Source organism: Culex quinquefasciatus, chromosome 3 (assembly GCF_015732765.1).
Source record: "Culex quinquefasciatus strain JHB chromosome 3, VPISU_Cqui_1.0_pri_paternal, whole genome shotgun sequence".
Classification (NCBI taxonomy): Eukaryota; Metazoa; Arthropoda; class Insecta; order Diptera; family Culicidae; genus Culex; species Culex quinquefasciatus.
The window spans coordinates 123,896,146-123,918,209 of record NC_051863.1 but is presented as its reverse complement, the minus strand read 5'-3'; the positions used below and the strand labels follow the sequence as shown (position 1 = coordinate 123,918,209).

Genomic DNA, 22,064 nt, shown 5'->3' with positions numbered 1-22,064 from the left:
AACAAAGGTTGGTCACCAACACCACCACCATGCTGGTGCAGCGCCTGTTGGGGTGAGCCAGTGATGCTAGGGAATTTTCTCTATAAATGTTACTATTCGTGAGTGTTCGCTTATAATTTCATCAATTTTAGCAGAACTATTTGTATTTGTATTAATTTGACGTTTGCTGAGGGAGCCGAAAAGTTTGTTTATGTTACTGCTTCCAAAAGACAATGTTCAAGCGTGACATCATTTTGAATGTTGAAATAATCTGTTTTGAAACGTTTTATGCATATTGAAATGATACTTTTTGCTGACTACTCAACCCTACTTTCTTTTGTGAGTGTGTTGTAGGTTTAACCACATAAACACTTTAGGGGGGGGGGTCTGGCGATTGTCCACGCTCCATACAAAAAAGATTTTTTTTGTATGTACAATTGTCCACGATGGGGGGAGAGGGGTATGAGATTTCCAAAAAAAGTGTCCACGTGGTTTATGGATGGTCCTTTAGGAAAACTAAACATTAGACTCCCAACTTTAACCAACATTCAACCAATTTGAATCAGGACTTTAAAGCCGTATTTTTATGGTTGAAGAAAAAAACTTCCCCTAACCAAGTTAGCTCAACCTGAAACTTTCCAAACTCATCGTCGCAAAACGCTTTCGAAAACGCATCGTGCACTCTTTTAAAAAGTGATCAAATATTAAATAAAGTCCCTGTGAAACTGCTTCCATGGTTCCACTTTCGTGTGTCTCTCTCGTGGGGCAACCATCCCCGTCTCCAAATGCCAAATGTGGCCATCATCATCCGAGAGGGAAGGGAAAAAAAGTCAAACTCTCCAACTTGGAAAAAACAATGACGCGCTCTGGGAAAAGTGTTTTGTGGCGCGCTTCTTTTCATCGCGGTGACTGGGAGTGGGATTGGAAAAATTTGCGAGGAGTTTTTCGCAGCGGAAAAAAACTTTTTCCTCCTCAAACTCGCGTCAATATCTGCTTATATTTCCACAAACTCGATGACTTTGCAAAAGTGCCTCCCCCACCCTTAACTTGCGCTGGACCGTGAACCGGATTCTAAAGTTGAGTTTCTCGTTCTGCTTCTCTTTTTCCTCTCTTCTTTCGACCTCTTATCGGTATTTTCACAAAACAAAAAAAAACACAGGAGTCGATGCTGGGCTCGCCGATCCAGGGACTTCGAAGTGCCTCGCCCGGAACCAAGGGGGACACCGGCGACAAGGGCGACATTGGGCTGCCCGGCCAGAAGGGCGAACAGGGCACCAAGGGCGACCGGGGCGATCCGGGCCTGACCGGGGCCAAGGGAGAAAGGGTACCCTTGCTAGAGGATATTTTCGGTGTCGTTTTTCACCTTTTTGCCGGTTTTTTTGTAAAACACTTTTTGCTTAGTAGAATGTAAAAAGTAGTGTATGGATATTTTTTTTCGTTTAAATTTACAAATTCCTCAGGAAACGGGAAATAGCATTTTTCTGGGAAATCCCATGAAATATTTGCCCGGGATTTTTATGTTCTTTCAAAATAATTAATTCAATTTTGTGAGTTTTCCGTTCCTCAAAAATATTTTTATTCATGCTTCAGAAATACTTTCCATTCTTTCAAACATTTGTTTTTGTTTTCAAAATAAAATAAAGTGAGACAAAAGTATAAATTTTGAGAATGGAACAACCGCAGTCGAGCAGTTTTTGACAGTTCGCTCCATAAGAAATACATTGTAGAAAAAAGCAAAAACTGCTCGAATGGAAAGTGCTCCATTGTATATTTTTTTTTAAATTCAGTATTCTTGTTTTTGCATTGTTTCACGAAAATGTTTCATTCTTTCAAACATGAGCAGATTTTTCAAAAACTTTTTTGACAATGGACTGAATTCAATTTTATTTCAAAGTAATGAACATTCTTGCGAAATATGATTAACTTGTTTCAAAATGGAGCACTTCCATTCGAGCAGTTTTTGCTTTTTTCTACAATGTATTTTTTATGGAGCGAACTGTCAAAAATGCTCGACTGCGGGTGCTCCATTGTGTTGGTGAGTTTTTTCTTTTCTTTCAATATAAATGTCTTTTCTTCTTAGAGCATTAGTTTTGTTTGTTTCATCATTATCTGAAACATGGGTTTATTAAAAAAATAATAATGAATTTACGAATATGTTTACAAATTTAAATTCAATCAAAATATTCTATTTTCAATATTCTGCTTTTAAATTTTCATCAGTAAGTTATGCTCAATTTGTAATACGAATTTTGACATTTGTTCTTCCACATTTTTTTTTTTTTGCTTCCAACTTTTTGTTCATTCGATATTTTTTTATTACACAGAAAAAAAATCATGGTAATTTTACATCTGGGAAGGGGCACATCTTTTATGTCACAAAAAGGTGTAATTTTACCTCTGGAAATGTGTAATTTTACCACTTTTCTGATGTAATACCACTTTTTCAGTCTAAATTGAGGTAAAATTACATCATAAAAGAGGTAATATTCATCCTTCCAAAATGAAATTATATTTTACTGTATAGACCTTAAGCCATTCGATTTTATTTTCCACACATTTAAGGAAATAATTAAGTTTAAAATTCTTGTTATTTTTTTCAAATTATGTCGTATCCAGGTTTTTTTGCGAAGATGGCGTTCGAATGGTGAACGCCCGAAATGTCAAAATCGCGCAGTAGCACCAACATTAGAAAAAAATATGGCTGTCATGCCATGGCACACTTGTTCCGTAATGTTGGTACAACTGCGTGATTTTGACATTTCGGGCGTTCACCATTCGAACACCATCTTCGCTTAAAAACCTCGATACCTCTTGTAATAATACTAAGCTTTCTACTACAGTCATCCCACATATTCGGAACACCCACAAATTCGGAACACTTTTATTATTATTATTAGTTTTATTAAAGACACTTTACCATTGCAATGGCATTCGTGTCGTATAACACTTTTATGATAATTTGTCAATAGCATGCCAAAAGTAGCTTTTCTGTCGACCTTACTATTTTTAGAACCGTCATTTGGACATTATCTTGCTATTTCATTAGTAAAAGTAGTACTTTTTGAACAAAAAACTTCATTCCAAGACTATTTTGTCCAGAGCAGCAAAACACTGCCTCCAAATGGCCTGTTTCATAATTGTGGGATGTTATTGTTCCTCCCACTATTGTGGAACACCTGAATTTAACTGATATTTTCACAAAAAAAGTTATCAAACCATGTATAAAACATCATAAAGCTTGAGTTTCATTGGTTTCAGTGTGAGAAGTCGTTATTTGGTAATAAATATGTGCTCCTGGAGAGATCCAAAGTTTGTTTACATTCGTAAGAAAAAAATGTTCCGAATTTGTGGATTTCAAGGGTCAAAGTAATTCTTCAAAAACTTCATATAAAAGTTAAAATTTGCAGATGTTCGATCGCAAGAAAAGCTTTCAAATGAAGGTACAAGCGAATCATTAAGTTTACTTATCGATTTGCTATGATTTTTTGAACATTGGCCGATCTGGAAACCGTTCCGAATATGTGGGATAACTGTACTTACTACATATCAGATGAATGTTTTTATTTTAATTTCTAGTTAATGTTAAATCAACATCAAATAGTTGCTAAGATTACAAATTCGTTTTAGTTATTTTCCCGTCAATAAGCTTGTTTATCACAAATTTATTGTTAAAATATGTTTTTTAAAAATGATTTTATAAGAAAACTATTCAAAAGTATGTTTCTTTTCTTTTTGATCATTAAAATCAGCTCACCACTACTGCATCATTTCCTTTAAGATTGCACAAAAACACCCCTCCCAGAAGCATCCCAAAAAGGAGGCCATTAGCGTTTCCCGAACTTTGACCTTCCTCGACATCGTTTAGTGAAGCTTCCACCCTGTCCGAGCAAAACAAAATTAATCCTTTGCCACTTAGTCTTGCACGACAGTTCAAGCTCAGAACCACCCACCCAACACCAGCTTGCACGCAACCACAACCCATTCACAAAACAGATTTTTCCTCGTGCAGTTTTTCATCGATTTTTGTTTGCTCGTGAAGATACCTTCAACCCCCACAGCTTTTCTTTTTCTTTGATTTTTTTGCTCTTTATTCTTGGAATATTGGCCCTCGTTAGTCGTACTTTGTTGTTGTCTTGTCTTGTTTGAAAAGGATACCAGTTTGCTTCGCCCATCATCTTCGGTTGAATGTCTCCACTTGAAAGTTTACTTTTTGGGAAAGTGATTTTGCAAAGATGTTTTTTTTTTTTTTTTTTGTTTCGTCTCGTTTGTTTCGAAGAATCCCTTAAGGAAATTTTGTTTTTGTGAGTCTTTGGTGGCATCTTGGGAGCAAACAACGGGGTTGAATTGGTTTATCCTTTTTTTTATTCTTCTTCTTTTTCTTAGCCAAACTGTGTTGATCTTAATCTGTTGCATGCTGCTTTCAATGTGATAAAAAAAAGACTGAAAAACTTTTCCACTGACATTCCAAATCTTCCCCCACAGGGCCACAGTTCGGTGGGAGCACCCGGACCAAAGGGAGCCATCGGACCGCCGGGAGTTTCGGGGCTGCCGGGACAAACCGGAGCCACTGGGACGAAGGGCGACAAGGGAACGACGGGTGACGTGGGTCCCCAAGGGCCGCCAGGACCGCCCGGGGCGGTGGTTTACAGCGATTCCCGAAACGGAACCATGGCCGCCGCAGATCAGTGCCAGTGTCCAGCGGGACAACCGGGACCACCCGGACCACGGGGCCCTGCCGGCTTTGACGGGGCCCCCGGAGTGCCAGGTAAGAGATAGAAGGGATTTATCTTAATTAAATCCTTTATTTAATTTATAACACGCGCTGATAGAATGCTCTTTGATCAAAACATGTGATTAAAGATGTTTTATTATAATGATACGAATTCACGTCTAGATTGGTTTTAACTGTTCACAATATTGAAGAACACACCACTTCGAGACGAACCTTACCTTACCTTGTTTTTTTCAATAATTTTTGATTTTGATCTTGAATAAACCAAAACAAGAGCACGCAATGAAAACAATAACAAACACGTTTTGTGTGGTTGATCATTCTGTGCATCGTCCTGAAGTTTGGTTGAATTTGGTTGCTGGAGTCCCGAGTTATAACTGAAAATGTTTGCGGTAGTCGAGCTCGTTCCTGTGTCACACGCGTTCTTACCTGAAATCCTTTCGGCCAGTTGTCGCACTTACATCAGTTTTAATGGTGTGTCAAAAAAAGCACGACAAAATTGAAACTTCTTTCATATGAAAAGTGACAAAAATGTACGGAGTTTTTTCGGGTTTTATTGAACATCTCAGAATTGAAATCGAAATCGGATCTGTGAAGGTCAAATGGTGAGGCATCGAGAGCTGCAAAAAATGGCATTGTAACTCAGTTTGGCCCTAAATCGACATACGACAAGTTAGCACGACAGCGACGAGTTGCTGCAAAATAAATAATTTTATTGATCTGACTTTGGAATATTAGTGATAAAAAGCATTTTGAATTGACTTCGGTTCTACAGTCAATTATCCTCGACTATCCGAAGTTTCAATTATCTGAAGTTTAATTATCCGAAGGTTTGTACGGAACTTCAAATAATAAATCATAAATTAAAAAAAAGCGTTTTTATATTTTATTACTTTTTACATAAAATTCAAGTACTTCAACCAAATTTAAGACAAATTTGAATTGTTGATTGAATATTTTTCATTTTGCCCGCCATCTTGGATATAAAAATTTTAAATTACTTTAGAGTAGTTAAGGGATCCAACTTAAGCTCGACAAAAAAATAACACAGCGAATTTTTTAATCAGGATTGATTATCCGAAGTTTCATTTATCTGAAGTGAAATATTTTAAAGGCCTTCGGATAATTGAGTCTGGACTGTATATATTATACATCAGCAACCACAGAAGTTGTTATCATATTTTTACAAAATTGGCAAATTTTCGGACCAAAAAATGCAACATTCTGATTGGAAAAACGGTCAAACTTAGTTGTAAATAAATCTGTAAACTGTACTTTAGAGGATGAATCCAACAATATATTGGGGTTATTCTCCGCCAACTCACACTGCAGTTGCTTCGGCCCATCTTCGATTTGCGTTAAACTAAACGTCATAAGGGATAATTTTTGTCTCTGAACAATAATCCGAGGCCTGTTTTTTATATCTCATGACGGAGGGCCGGTACGACCCCTGTCATTTTTTAACATGCTTGTAAAAAAATTCGTATTTTTTTCAATAATTTGCAGCCTGACGGTGATGAGAAAGAAATTTGGTGCCAAAGGGACTTTCATGTAAAATTGGACGCCCAATTTGATGGCGTACCCAGACTTTAGAAAACGTATTTTGCTTCGAAAAAAACACAGAAAAAGTTTTAAAAACTCTGCCATTTTTCATCACTTGACTGTAAAAGTTTTTGGAACATGTCGTTTTATGGGAAATTTAATGTAATTTTCGAATCTACATTGACCCAGAAGGATTTTTTTTTTCATTAAGAACAAAAAATTTCATTTTAAAATTTAGTGTTTTTCTCAATTTACAGAATTATTTTTTAGAGTTGTAGAGCAGACAATTCTAAAAATTTTGATACATAAATAAAAGGAGTTTGCTTGTAATCAGCACGAGTTGTCGCGATTTTCCGAAAATATTTTTTTCGCAGGTTCAAAAATTGTTTTAATCAAAAAGGGGTCGAGGCAACTGCTGTGTGAGTTGGCGAAGAATGTCCCTATTCCAAAATTAATTTGGGGCGATTAAGCTTGATCTTTTTAACATTTTATTTCTGAATCTACTGAACAAAATTTCGATTTTTGGTTTTCTCAAAAGTCTGTAACGAAAGAGGTATTTTGGGCCGAAAAAAATCAATAATGAAAAAATTTCACATGGGACAACTATGCATTTTTAGGCAATATCACGATATTTACAAAAAATGATCAATTATAATTAATCATCATGACGGACGGTATTTCATTATTTAAAGCCAAAACACATAAAAGTATTGAAACCTGGATAGTTTGAATCCTCAAAAAAAAAGAAAACTAAAATTGATTTGAATGAAAAAAAGCCTTTCCACAACATTCATCCTCCTAAAAGAGTTGGATCGATACAAATACATAATGGTTTGAAAATTATCATCATATTTCTGTTACTTTGAGTTATTCAAAATATCAAACTACATTCTTGAAATCAGTCATATTTCAGAAATTATTGGAACACATTTAATTACCTGGTTGTTCAAATCATGCAAATTTTTCATTGTTATCAGAAAAATATCCAATTACTTACTAAAATTGTTAAAGCTTTACATAGATTAAATACCCTTATATGTATTATTGAACCTAAGCTAAGGCTTTTTTTAAGGGTTTGACAAACTTTTCTTGATAAAATATTTTACATTGATCAATCTAAACTTTTGATTATTTGTTCTTTAGGCAACTAGGGCGTTTAATTATTAGTTTAATCTTCTCTGGTTTAATTTTGGGATATTTTTTTTACTTTCTAGCTTTTGGTCAAGATTTGATCGATTTGGACTAAAAAACATTAAAACGCACATTTCCATCCTAGTTTTTTTTCTGTCTGAGTAATCTACCACTTAAACCTGATTATAGGTCTATTGTAGGTCGATCCTAGTTTGTAAATATGAAACTACAAATTAGAGTAGTAATGTAAATAGGTAATGAAATAATAAGTACAATGAAGAATCAAGCGAAGTTATGATTAAAGGTCCTTTATTGAAAGACAAAATGATCTATATTTAACAATGCTAATAATCACTAACAAAATAATGCTTTCTTCATTGCAGGTGAAACAGGCCTCCCCGGCCATCCCGGCCTGCCAGGAGACAAGGGTGACAAGGGAAGCACGGGCTCGAAGGGCGATAAAGGACCGGAGTTTATCATCAACGAGAACGCCTCGTTCAACTCGTCGAAGGTAAGTGCCTTGTCGCGCGGAACTTCCTGATGCCGGCTCCAACAGCTTGCGTAAATTAATATCCGTTCAATGTCGAATGACACCTTTCCGTTTCCAGACAAATCGAGCCGAAAAGGGCGAACGCGGACCGCGAGGTCGGCGGGGCAAACCAGGCCCCATCGGACCTCCGGGAAAACCGGGAACGCCCGCCGACATGGGCCTCAACACGTGGCCGGTAAGTAGCAGAAGAGCAGTGGCCGCACAGATAAGGCCAAGAACCAGTCAACCACAAGGAACTAACTGGACAGCGAATGGGTTCCTCCCCACCACTCTGACAGGATACAACAAGATAATTAATTTTCCCTGTCAGACGTCAGGAGTTACGCGGCAGAAGCTACTCGGCAAATCCACGTGGCTCGTGCTTTACTGTGACTCTAGGCAATGTGTGTGCGCAGCACAGTTAGAATTAAGGGAGCAGACCATGTCATGTGCACACCACATATGAGCACAAAGAAATTCCTTTGCTATCTCTCCCCTCGAACCACCTCGCCTCGTGAACTACCCCCTCGGTGGTGGTCGCCACAAAGCTCTCGGAATAGCTGGAAAGTGCATCATTAATTTTTTTTTTTCATCTAACAAACGAGCTTAAATTCAGTGTGCATGTGCTCCCGGTTTGCGTGCACACACAAACGCATCAGGGTGTCCAAAATTGTCAAATTTCAAATTTATGTTCAAGTTAACAACTTTTGCGTTCTATTCCAACAAGCTTTAAAAGCTTCAATACAACAGACAAAATAAGCAAACTTGGGACACCCTACCTACACCGTCAAAAACACTAAGCGAACTAAAATGGAAAGGGCCATGTCGATGCTAGCCACACAGTCGTCGGAATATACATACACCCAAGTAGTAGAACTGTGATGATTTTACTCATGTTTTTCTTTCCATTCCTCTTGCTTTCCATTCCTTTGAATCGTGTGCCATCGGTGACCGCGTGCACTAGGGACGACCCGGTGGAAAAGGAGAACCCGGACCAAAGGGTGACCGCGGCGAGAGCATCCAGGGGGTAAGTCCAAAGTTGATTTTCTTTCCGAGAGAGCGCGCGCTGCTGCTGCGCAGCTATTTTCTTTTCATTTTTCATGGGTATTTTTTTAATCTTTGCTCGTACGGTTTGAAGCTATGGGGAATATAAATGGTAAGGTAGAGGCAGCAAGTTTTGTCCGGACAATTTTTTAAAGTAATGGAAAGTTCCATTTAATGTATCAACCAGTTTAAAAAGTAGATCCATTGCCTTATAGTGCCGTGGAAAAGAGAGCTTTCCACCAGTGGAATCCCAATTAATGCAGTCAGTTTCAATGGCTGTCCCCTCGCTTTGTGGTGGTGGTCACCGTGCACATTATGTAAGGATGCTGCACTTTGTGTGAACATAAAGATTTCAGAGATGCCGCCAATCGAGTGGCTGGCAATAATTTCAAGAAGGAATTCAATGAAGCAAGACAAAGGTCAAATAACGATTTTTTTTTTAAAGAAGGACCTGGAATGATCGCAACCAATCATTATGTTATATGTATTTAGATCAAAGCAGTACTTGTTTGGGTGAAAATCAAGGCCTTAATTTTTGTATCCAATATAATTTAAAGGACAATCACACCGTCTTTGCAGACTGAATACTAACATTAAACGGGACAAACATAGAACGATAAACTCCAGGATAAGGCAGGAATCGAACCCGCGTCCCATGGCAACTTAGGGACCGGCAGCCGAAGCCGCTAACCAACGCGCCACGAGGCCCTTCAAATTTAATTTAATAGTGGTTTTTACAATCACAAACTAAAGGATAATTTTTTCAGCACTATTAGTGTTTATCAATCTCGGTGACCATCGCTGGGAAAATTTCCTGAAACCTTGGGTAAAATTGTACGATCCTTGAGACGAGCAATTCTTTCGTTTTTTCCATTGATTCAATTAATCATTCCTATGTTTTGTCTTTGAAATTTGAATGAATTTTATCTGATTTATTTCTTATGTATAATGTAATCAGTTAGTCAAAAATGTCATGTCAAGGATTATTTCGGATAAAATTAATTTCTAAAGCATTAAAAACTGAGAATTTATCTTGCTTTTTTGTTGGGCAAAAGAAATTGCGACAAAATTTATATTATGTTTACCATCACCAAATTGGATGAAAATTTAACTGGTATCATGAAATATCTTAAACAGTATTGTGCAAGAAATAAACAGTTCGACGCTGTCGTGCTATCATGTCGCACCCGCCATTTCGACGTTCCAAGAAAAACGCGTTTTAATGTTTGACCTTGAATAAACCAAAACGAGAGCACGCAATGTAGACAATAAATAACTGTTATTGAATATGTCAGGATTGAAATCGAATTATGGAGATCTGTGAAGGTCAAAAGGTGAGGCATTGTGAGCTGCACAAAATGGCGTTCTTAACTAAATTTGGCCCAAAATGCACGTACGACAAGTTAGCACGACGGCGACGAGTTGTTGTTTATTCGTTTTCAAGAAATTACAGTTATAAACAAAAAGAACTAGGGTTGAGGGTTAAATATGAAAAATAGAAGACTAATGGAGGGATTATGTTATTTTTGTTGTATAATTTAAAACATCTTTTAGTGCTTAAAAGACACTTTTGACCAAAGTCTTTCATTAGACTGTAAACCATGTAACAAAAGCCATACCATAACTGAAACCATTTATTAATTTTAATTTAATTCGGTTTTATTTGTGAATAATCCAAGTTACAATGAGTTCATTTAGGTATATAACAGAGTTTTGGTGTTCCTTTCAGCTGTGTTTTACATCGTAATTCAATCGAAAAATTATTACTTATAACTATGGAATTGACAAGAGTAAGAAAAAGTTTTCAAAAAACTTACAGATTTTTTTTTTTTTTTTTTTTTTTTTGAAACCATTAATTAAATCATTCAAAAACAACTTCGTATTATATGAAAGGCAGTCATGCTTTTGAACGGGTTCTCCGTTCGTTCAAGTTCACAAAGCAACACGAAAAATAACAGCTCTGAGAACGAACGCTCGTCTCTAAGAAACGTTCGTTCAGTAGGCTTTTTTGAAACGAACGGAGAACCCAGTTCAGAACTTCAACATTTTCCTTTGATAATACCTCAGTAGACTAGCTAAACTTCATGGACTGTTAATCATCCGTTTACATATCAGTACTGCTAGCTTAGTGGTAACAATTCGGTTTAGAAATCATAAGTAGTGAGTTCGAATCTCTGAACTAGAAAAGCAATGATTTTTTTTAAATCACGGTGGCAATAATTTTTCGTCTCCATTTTAGTTGGGGTGCTTTTTGCTTTTTAAGCGGTATATGCACTTCGGAAGAAACCGGTCAAGAAAAAAATGAAATGGGCAGCAGCGGCAGCTAAAGCAAGCCAGAGAGGGTGAGGAAAAGCTCCAAGAAATCGCTCCCTCTCCTTTGTTCTGCTGTTCGTAAAGCTGTTTCTTGACCCCTTTCCTTCCGATCTGCGTACTAGCCATTAACCGTTTCATTTAGTCTCCCTAGCCTCCCAGCTGGAGTGTCCCCTGATTGGTATTAAATGTAATTTCAGTCGTCGTCAAAAAGTTGGTACCCAACCACACAAAAAAAAAATATTTAAAAAACTGAGATTCGAACTCACTTCCTTCGAATACTGTTCATGCATGTTACCACCGAGCTTACTAAGCTCTGTACAAATTATGCTACTAAATGTTTATTTAAGTTTAACAGTTGCCATAGAAAGCCTTTGGCTACAGCCGGTTCACAGAACGGTTCCAAACTTTGAAGAGAACGGCACGAAAAAGTGACGTTCTGTTTTTGGAACGAAAAGCAATGGCTCCTGCGCGGTGGGTTCAGTTCGTTTTGAAGAAAGAGAACGAACGCAGAACGGGTTCCGTTCAAATTGCATGACTGATGAAAGGTGCCCAAAAAATGCAAAAATATTTCAAAAAAATGCTCCAAATATTTGAAATTTTTATGAAGTAAATCCATAAAGAAAAGTGTGGTGTAAAAATAAACGAGAAGATAAATTTTCAAGCAAACAATAAAATGCTATAGAATTTGGTTCAAGATCTATCAGATTTGTTCTGGAAAAGTTATTTGTAATAAAAACATAAATTATGCATGAGAACTTCTCATTTAGTTTTCACATTCTCTCAAACGGGTCATAGAGGCAGGTTTAAAAGCAATGTTAAGGTTATGAAGCATGGATTCAATTAACTTACTGCTCTACATTTTGATAAAAAAAATCTCGCTGACAACAAAAATCTTAGTATCATTTTTTTTTTATTTATTGTACGATTCAGAAGACTGCGTATAAAATTAGTTTTTTATATTATCTTTACTTTATGATTTTTCAAAATCAGTCAAACCATTACCATTACCGTTATTATGAACATAAAAGTTGTTGTCCTATGCAATTAAGTGGTTAAATATCAATAAGGACAAATTTTTAATATTTTTTTTTTATCTCCCGGGTTTGCATGGAAATTTGTTGAAAAATTTCCCGTTTCCCAAGATTTTTGTAACTAATTCGAATCTGCATATATTGCGCATTTTGCACTTCTCTAGAGTCTTGCGCAAATATTTTCATCACAGTATCTTTTTATCACAGTGATTTTCCTCACACTACCAGTCGTTACCATAGAAATATTGTTTTTGTTTGTTGATTTTTATTTCTTGTAAAGTCGAAACAGTTGGAAACCGCTCAAAGTCAGATAAGTAGGAATCTGTTGTAATGCCGGCACAGTCAAATTGAGGGTTATTATTAATTTGGTAGCGTGTAACTCTCTTCAACGTTTAAAAATGGCTGATAATTTATTCCAGAGTCAAATCATGCTTCCAAACAGAGCCAAAAGGAATTTATTCTGTGACTTCCCAGCAGCGTTGATAACTCCTGTAAAGCTTTACCGGACATGTAACGGATTGACAAAAACAAGCTATTAGCTAATGACCACATTATTGCGTCTACCACTGGAAGCACTCGGGATTTTAACGATTGTGTAAGATGATCATTTTCAACTTTATTTTGAAATAAATTCTAATTCATCAACAATAGTTTATTTATGGCGTTTACATAAACGAGCTGAAAGAAACAGATGGTCAAGGCCAATATTTATGGTTCTTGAGAATGGCATGGATCTTTCATGGAATGGATCTTCTAGACGGCGGAGGGGTAGTTTGGGTAGAAAGATCATGATTTTCGTCTTCAATAGATTGGGAAGTTCCAGAAGCCAGAAGCAGTCGTAATTGTCTTCTTACACCTAGTATCTTGCCATTCCTGGGACTACCCGGACTTGACATGTTCGCAGCAATCGTCCGAAAAATCATGGCCTCGAGCCGTGAGAAAAATGGTACCGTTTACGGACTCAGCGAAGACATCTCCAAATGGCCGATAGAATTATGCCCTCGAGCTCATTAGAAAAAATAACCCTTCAAAAAACTTAAAAGTTTCAAATACGAGATTCGAGCCAGGAACCTTTAACAGAAAATCTCAATGAATTAACTGCCTCGGCTACCACAGCTTGGTGACTAGATTTTGGTCAGAAGTCGATGCATTACACTTGTTTAGTGTTGATGGTGTGATGGAAAATCATTTTGCCAACTGTGATGAAAATAATCCCGCAGCACTCTACTGAGGTGCAAAGTGCGCAAAGTTGACAGTTCTCAGTCCTCCAAAGCAGTGTGATGAAAAAAATCTAGGCCTAGCACGATTGACACAAAACTCTAGGAATTGCTGCAAGGCGCAATAAATGACGAATTTTCTGATCGATTTTGTGTCTTTGGCAAAATTGTAAGAAACGATAAGGACTATTCAGAAAATCGTTACACTGTAAAAAATATTCTTTAAAAATACTTTTTATCACACAAACACGATTTTTATCATATTTTGAGTGTGATCAAAGTGATTAGTTTAGAGCAATTTTTGAAAAGTGCATATTTTTGAAAATATCGAAAATGCACACAAAAAAAGTTATCTTATCTTAACTATGTAATTTTACCCGCTGAATATGAATCTGCCCTCAGAATTGAGCCAAAGTTTCGAAAAATTGTGTTTTGGTCATATTCTGGGTTTCCATGTCAAATTATCATTTAAACCCAAAATATGACAAACTTGGCTCAATTCTGAGCGCAAATTTAGATTCAGCGGGCAAAATAACATTGATAAACATTTTTTTCGACATTTTTCGAATTTCGTTAAGGTGGTCCCATATGGATTTTCCTTGAAAATCAGATTTTTTCAGAGTTTGTAGTGCTCTCCTCTTTCAAATGCAACCTGGGGCTTAAAATTTGGCTTGCGCCTTTTCGAGATATTTAAATTTGCATCTTTTTTACCTTAAAATGGCTGTAACTATTGACCCTCAAATCCAAATTGACATGTCAAAAAATAAAAATGTTTGTTTTTTAGATTTCCAAAAGTGCCCGCAAATTCACATTTCTCCAAAACTTAACCCTGAATTGCTTTCTATAAATTTGGTCGTAGAAGGCGTAGATTATGAGATAAAAATTTAGTGTCTTCGACAAAGTTGGTCTGGACCACTGTGCATTGTTGATTCAACTTTTTTTTTCTAAAAAATTGCCAGGCAAACATTAATCGATAATAAGTTGAAAACCATTGATCACATTTTCAAGGTTATAAAGTGAAACTTGCCTGTAAAATTTTCTCAATTTGATGGAAAAAATGTTTTTTAATTTTTTTAATTTCAATTTCAAATGAGGCCAAATAATATGATTCAAGCCATTTTGAATTAAAAGTCGTGATTAAAAGAATCGATATTCTAAAAAAAAAATATTTTTTTCAATCATTACTTGCCCACAACAAAAACGTCCGTCATACTCTATTTCTCAAACCTTTGCACTTTTGTCGACTAAAATGTATAAAAAAATCCAAGGGGGTGAAGTTTTTTATACTGCATTTTTTGTGATAAATGTCATTTAAAAAATGGGTAATATTTTTTTATAACTTTTTCTTATGAAAAGTCCTAATCGTAACCTACAACTTTGCTGAAGACACCCAATAGATAAAAAAAAATCTTCTCGAGGCATAGAATGTTTCAAGATTGTGTGAAAGTTTTCATAGCATCGTTCTATGGAGAGCCCCCAAATGTGCAGGGAAACTTGTGTATCTTTAAAAATAACTAAAACATATCAAACATGATTCTGGATGTGTCCACCGGAAATTCGTGGGGTCGATTAAGAGGCCAAATGATAATTTCAGGGACACTACCAGATATCCGTGGGACCGATTTCAAAGATTGTATGACTTTTCTCAACATTAAGGATAGTTTTGCTTCCTCTAAAGGAATGTTTTCTTTAAAATTAAAAAAAAAAACAAAAGGTAAATATTACCAAACATGAAACATACGTGAAACATAAATCAAAGCAAAAACTCCAAGGCATTCGAAATTCACCTTTGAAGTTTTTTTCCCCACATACCAGTTTCAGCTCGTTACATCGCATGATTTGCATAAATCCTGACAAACCGTCTTCGTTCATCCCTCAGAAGCGCCGTTCATCGTTCTGGGGATGATATTCAAATCGTCTTAAGCGCTTGGCAGCTACAGCAAGACCCTCCTATAGCGATTTCAACCAAGCAGATTTCCCCACTAGCGATACTTGCCAACACTTTCTCCTGGACAGGTCCTGTGCTGCATGTCCTTCGGCCGGGAATAATTCGTCGTGCATAACTTCTTGCATCATTCGAGCAAAATCTCTGTGTTTTGTGTACATATAATTCAGTATTTGCACAGAGAAGAGCGCAAGGATTTTACAATTGCTGCGCGTTGACGTCGTGTTAGCTTGGCGCAAGTTGCACTTTGAAAATTTTGTATGACTTATGAATTTTGTATTGTGACAAGATAGTACAGAAACAACCCTTTCGAGGGGGTCCACTTGCTGTTGATGTCTGACGTTTGAAATGTTCGCAGAAGATGCTGCAAATATTCCGGCCACGTTTTTGGCCCGAATCCCAAGGAGTTGCAACTGCTCTTCCCCGAAAGCCTCGAAAGCATCTCCGGGAAGAAGATGCAGAGATTTGTTTCGCTAATCCGGTCGCTTGTCCTTCTTTAGCCCCTTCAATTGCAGCCAGGGCCAGGGCAGCTGCTAAAGATACCAACGAGCCAGCATGATGGCGATGATGATGATGGGATAAAGACGGCCAGAAATGGAGCACGGAGCTTTCGTTGCATTATTTATAAAGTGCAACTTTTGAACTGGGTGGTGGTGGTTGGAGGTGGCAACAGAGGCAGGCGAGCAGAAGTTGCTTAAATCTTGTAAAATAGTTTTGCAACATTCATGGATTCACCGTGGGAAAAGGAGTTGCCCCCTTGAAAGGGTGGTTGAGGGAAGGTGAAGAAGACAGGGTGATGTATGTGGCGAAAGTGAAAATTCAGTGTTGGGTGGTGGGAGGTGTTTCCAGGAGGAGGAAGGAAGGAAGCTGCGAGGTTCCTCTTTGCCAACAAAGTCCTTCAACTTGAGTACAATTTCTGCTTTAAGGTTCCGTTGCGCTTGGGAGCACATTCTTGGTTGAACTGACCCGAAACGAGTGAGGACAAAGTTGTCCTACGTTATAAAGTAGATCATTCACGCTTAAAAGGGGAAAATACCAAGTTTTGGCCTAAAAGATTATAGATTTTATTCAATATTATTTGTTCGTTATTCAAGTTATTCAAGTTATGCGGATTACTTTGGCCAGTTATGCCGTTATCTCCAAACAATTTTAACCGTAAAAGAGGTAACATTTCTCCAGCAAGCGGTAAGATGAAGCACTGGCACCAAAAATGCTAAAGAGAACATGAAATATACACTTCACACAAATTGTGCACTCCTTCGCCCATCTTGGGGCTCGTTCCAGCAGCACAACCCAGCCAGCAGCAGCTTCCCGTCCCCACCCTCGAGCAGAATGGACCCGTCGGATAAGGGGTTGTCCGGACCAACCTCATGACCTCCCGGCTCCCACTTCTCCATATGAAACTCTTCTAAGCATTTCCCGCCCACGCCTTCTTCTTGCAAGTGGACGAAAATTTATGACCCCAAAAGTGTAAGATTTGTGAAGGTTGGCACAAGCTCCTCACCGGGAGAAAACCCAGCAGCAGCAGCAACGCTAGCAAAAGAAACTTTAAAATGAATTCACGCCGGACTTGCGAAAGTGCAACTTCAGCGCGTTGACGTTGTGCTTGGTTGGCACATTTACATAGATTTTTGTTTAGAAGCTAGTTTTTCCAATTCATGTGAAAATCCTTTTAAATATATTAAAAAAAAATAATCCAATGGGGCACGATGAAACAACCCCAACAAGCAGCCAACCGAAGAAAAGCAGTTCCGGAAGGAGGGCAGGTCTCTGGGAAAATCTGGTGAACTAAGAAAAATTGCCCGGAATCAGTGGCGGCGGTGTTGAAAGGGTTCGGGCATGGATTGCTTCAGCATCCGGGCTCGTGCTGGAAAATCCTAACCGGGCCAGTTGAAATCTGGTATGGCCAGTTTGATCTATTGCCGGGGTGTGAAGATTTTGGGGAAAGGTTCAAATTGCAGTTGCGGGTTGCACTTTGCTGGTTTGCTGACTAAATGGTGCTAAATATTTAAGAACATGCTTAAAGAGGTTTTATACATTGCTTGGTAATTTAATTTCATGTTCGTTCTTCAATAATCTATTATTTTATATTTATTTCACTTGTTTTATTTTGGCTGATCTGTCCAACCGAGAAACAGTTGTTATGAAATAAAAAAGCGAATATTTTACTTCCTTATTTCACTTGTTTTATTTTGGCTGATCTGTTTGTTATGAAACAGTTGTTATGAAATAAAAAAGCGAATATTTTATTTTTTTTATTGATTTGATTGGTTTTTTTTAGTTACAAGACATCGCATACAATGTCATGTTACAAAAAAGGGTTTTGCTTGCGTTGCATATTTATTTCTTTTTAATTTCTTCTTGAATGTTTCTCGAAAAAATTAACAAGCCCATGAAAACTAGATCAACAACACTTTTTTTAAATAGATATTTAAAATAAATTTAAATATCTTAAAAATAAACAAAAAAAAGTTTAAAAACTCTGCCATTTTTCGATCTTTTAATTTTAAGGGAAATTTAATGTACTTTTCAAATCTGCAATAACCCAGAAAGGTAATTTTTCATTTAGAACAACATTTTTCATTTTAGATTTTTGTGATTTTGTAACTTTGCAGGGTTATTTGTTTTGCTTAACATGCTGTCCCTGCATCTGGGACATTTATGTGAACATAGACAGTAAACGGCCAAGATAACCATCCTTTTAAAAAGGTAACCGAGTCTTAATTTTAATCAGTTCTCTACAATGCCGAACAATGCCATGACATTTTTTTTTTATTTAACTAAAATTTAGTGGGGCAAATGGCAAAAGAAATTCTCATTCGTTATACAGTCCAGACTCGATTCCCCAAAGGTTTGTTTGAGACTTCGGATAATCGAATCATGGATTTTTTTTTTTTGTTCGTGTTACTCTTTATTTTTTTATTTTTTCACATTAAATTCGTGTTCTGCTACCCCATTTTAGACAAACTTGGACAGTTGAATTGAACTGTTAAATTACAAAATGCATTATTTCAATATTTCGTCACCGCAACATTGACATGGCTGCTTGGAATTAAAAATTTTAAATCACTTTAGTAGTTTGGTGATCATACATGAGCTTAACAAAAAACAATAAGAATTGAAAAAAGATATTTTTCGTGATTCGATTATCCAAAGTGGTGAGCAAAAACGATCTTTTTTATGAGCCGATAATTTTACTCAAATGAGCGGCTCTTTTGAACAGCTCTTTTGCTTTATTTCAAAATTATAATATTCGCTTGCAAATCATAAGTCTTGACGATCTCTATGTCAAGATATTAACATCAATGGTTTAAATAAGTGTGAAGATCAATTAACAGCTTGACTGCTTGTGAAAAATCAATGAATCAAGGACATGTATTTTGGTATTTTTTGATGAGAAATTTTAAACTTGCCTCTTTGACCAGTTTATTGAAATGAGAAAAAAAAACATGCAGAAATTATGTTTTTCATTGCAAATACTGGTTTCAGCTCTTGAACAAATGGTAAAGCTTTTTAGTGTTGATTTTACTCTAAACAACCCAATGTTTTCAAATAATTGAAGCAAACTATAAATATATTTTTGAATTTTTTGTATTATTATGCAACATGATTTAAATTAAACGATAAATTAACACCATTCCACAAAAAGTTTTCTATTTTTCACATTTAACCCTTTAACAGCTGTAGTTGCACCAATGCTCCATAATTCTTTTACTTCAAATTGTAATTTCTTTAGTACTTTGGTCATGGTAAACAAAAACGTTCAAAAAAATCTCAATTTTAATTTGGAGGTAAGGAGTTAATATTGTTTTGATGAAATAACATCAATCTGTTAAAAGCTTACCTTATTGTAATAATGTAATACTCATTTTTTTTTACATTTACAAATTTCCCGGGAAACGGGAAATTTTTTTTTCGGGAAATCCCGGGAATTCCCAGGAATTTTTTCCCGGGAAATTGGGCGCTCTAATTGAACGTCAATGTGCTGATATTCCAACATTACAGGCACGATGGATTAAGATGCTGTTCCCATAGTTTAGAAATGTCACATCAAGAGATTTTTTTTATTAAACCTCATAGGCCAGCGATTCTCAACGGGGGTACCGGGCCTACTTGATTTACATGGCAGGGGGTACCAGCCTAGAAGAAGGTTGAGAATCGCGGTCATAGGCTATTTAGTAACTCTGTGAAGAAATTTGGAATGTTTGAATTTGTATTCGGAAAGTACTTTAATGTATGTTTGCGATCAGTTTGCAGTGAAAAGTTTTATTTTATTTTGTTTAGAAAAACATTCAGTTTTATTTCTTCTAAGTGATTTTCAGTTCTTCTTTTAAGTGATGTCTAAATATTGGCAAAAATACAATTTGGATTGAGAAAGATGCAATAGACCCCCAATGAAATATGTCGATTCAGCTTTCAACATGTCGGGGAAATAGCCCATCTTTAACTTGCGTTTATTATCCTATAGTACATGGAAAAAGTACTCATAAGATAATTTGTTTTTAGCAAAGAAATATTTAAAATTTTATTTTTTTTCGCAAACAAATTTGATTCTTTAATTTGTTGTTATTCAGCGAATTTTATTTTTAAACTTATAAAATAACAAAGGTCTAGAAACAATTCTATTATGGAACGGTTTTTTTTTTTTTTTTTTTTTTTTTCATAAGACCAGAGTTTCAAAAAGAATCGCAGCTCTTTTTTGTTCGTTATTTGTTCTTTTATATGAACCGGCTCTCCGGCGGATCGCTCTCTTTTTGCCCACCTCTAATCAGATGTGAAATTGTCTCAAGACCTTCGGATAATCGAATTTGTTTCATTCATACTAGGGTGCCCAGAAAAAATGCCCCTCTGCTCCACAAGCGGAGAACTTTTTTTTTTTTGTATTTTAAGCATCTGTGCAGATTTTGAGTGAAATTGGTTGAGATTAACCCATTGACATCCGACCCTAAAGTTGGTGAAAAAGAAGTTTTTAATCAAAAATAAAAAAATTAATCGCTTATAACTTTTCACGATCAAGTGTTATAGCTTAAGTCTGTTTTACAAAGTTTTTTCAATGGGAATCTCACTTTTCTGAATTTTGGGGTTTTCCATACCTTTTTCCATTTTTTTCCATACAAATATCACCTTCAAGTGTCAATGGGTAAATGTTGACCGATTTTGCTCATATTTGGCCCAGAGTACTAAAATAGCTCTAGGAACAAAATTTAGCTTGTGGCGCGAGGTTTTGCGAATAAGTCCCATATTTTGGGCACCCCAATCCATACCAATCTCCATACTGATTTGAAAACTGTTCATTCAAAAATGATAAGTAAATGTAAGAAAATCAGCATCTCTACAAGTAAATAATCTGACCTGATTTGATTTTCTCGACAAGAGGGAAGAAATAAAAACTACGTTCATGATTTTTAAATGAAAAAATGGAAATGCAATCGAAAAGTAGCTATAAGAATTTATTTTTTTAAAGTGCAGTCCCGATAAATAAACATTTTAGAATTTTCAGTTGAATCACCGATTAGCAAAACGTAAAAGGTGATCCCTTTAAAAACGCAGCTATTTCCCACTAGCTCAGCATTGTCACAGTTTGTCACAGTAACGAGTTGCATGTTCCAGTGAATCCCTGAAGGTGGTCAGCCCCACCCCCTCTCCACCTTTTCCTTCCTCTCCCCAACATTCCTGGGTGACAAGTTACCCACCAAACACAGAAGCCACCGAAAAATCTGCACACATTTGGAATTTGGTGAGAGTGCTGATTTTGCTGACGTTGCAGTGCTGGGATACGGTTGTCACTGGTGGTGTGGTGACCTGTCAGCAGTGTTGCCAGCACTCTGTCTGCATGCGCAATAATGGTTGAAATTTCATTTATTTTTTTTTATTCCAGCAAAATCTCCCAGCGTGAACTTGGGTGTGCATTTGTATGCACCATCTCCCCCCTCTCATGCAGTGATTGTGCAAAGCTTACATTCTTGAAACGAGATTTTTTTTGTTTGTTGTTGTTGGAATTTTAGCCTCCCTCGAGCAAACTATGTTGCAATGTTGGTTCTGTTTGCTGCCGCTCGTTGATGTTGCTCGTTGCTGCTGGAGAAAAATGCTTGTGGGATGTTGAAGCATTTTAATGAAAATTAGGACTGAATGTTGTTGCTGGCTGTTGCCAGAACACATTCTTGGGTGCTAGTTTCGTTGCGAACATAATTGGCTGCTTATTTTGTACCTAGCAAACTTACTTTCTATCTCTGAGGCACGCTTGGAAGTTGCAAATTAGTTTTAAAGGTTACGGTTTCGGAATGTGGTATTTGAGGGGAAGGGGGTACGAGAAAATTTTACTGAGAGTAGATAATTAAATATCATGTTGATCTATCCTTCTACAACTTAACCTGTAATCAAGACTCTGTAATTCGGAAAATTCTTCGAAAATACAAATTTTCTTTTTCTTTTGTGAAATATTAAATATACAATTAATTAATACACAGTCTTTCAAAAAAATACCACCAGATAAGCCATATAACCAGCTTGCCTTGAAGCCAATGCAAGCGATAATGAATTAAAAGTGTTCGTTGGCTTAAATGTCAGTAATCAAGTTCAATCAACCTTTTTTGGAAAATCT

General features: G+C 36.5%; 1 protein-coding gene across 13 annotated transcripts in view; it reads left to right on the top strand.

Annotated features, from left to right (window-relative positions):
• Positions 1 to 22,064, top strand: part of LOC6053082 (collagen alpha-1(XVIII) chain) — a 590,709-nt gene that overhangs the window by 490,013 nt on the left and 78,632 nt on the right. For all 13 annotated transcript variants that reach the window (XM_038260484.1, XM_038260490.1, XM_038260480.1 and 10 more), the window contains 5 exons: positions 1,139 to 1,303; positions 4,462 to 4,744; positions 7,768 to 7,895; positions 7,993 to 8,109; positions 8,878 to 8,940. In XM_038260484.1, the coding sequence (XP_038116412.1) occupies positions 1,139 to 1,303; positions 4,462 to 4,744; positions 7,768 to 7,895; positions 7,993 to 8,109; positions 8,878 to 8,940 (756 nt within the window). The remainder of the gene's footprint in view (positions 1 to 1,138; positions 1,304 to 4,461; positions 4,745 to 7,767; positions 7,896 to 7,992; positions 8,110 to 8,877; positions 8,941 to 22,064) is intronic.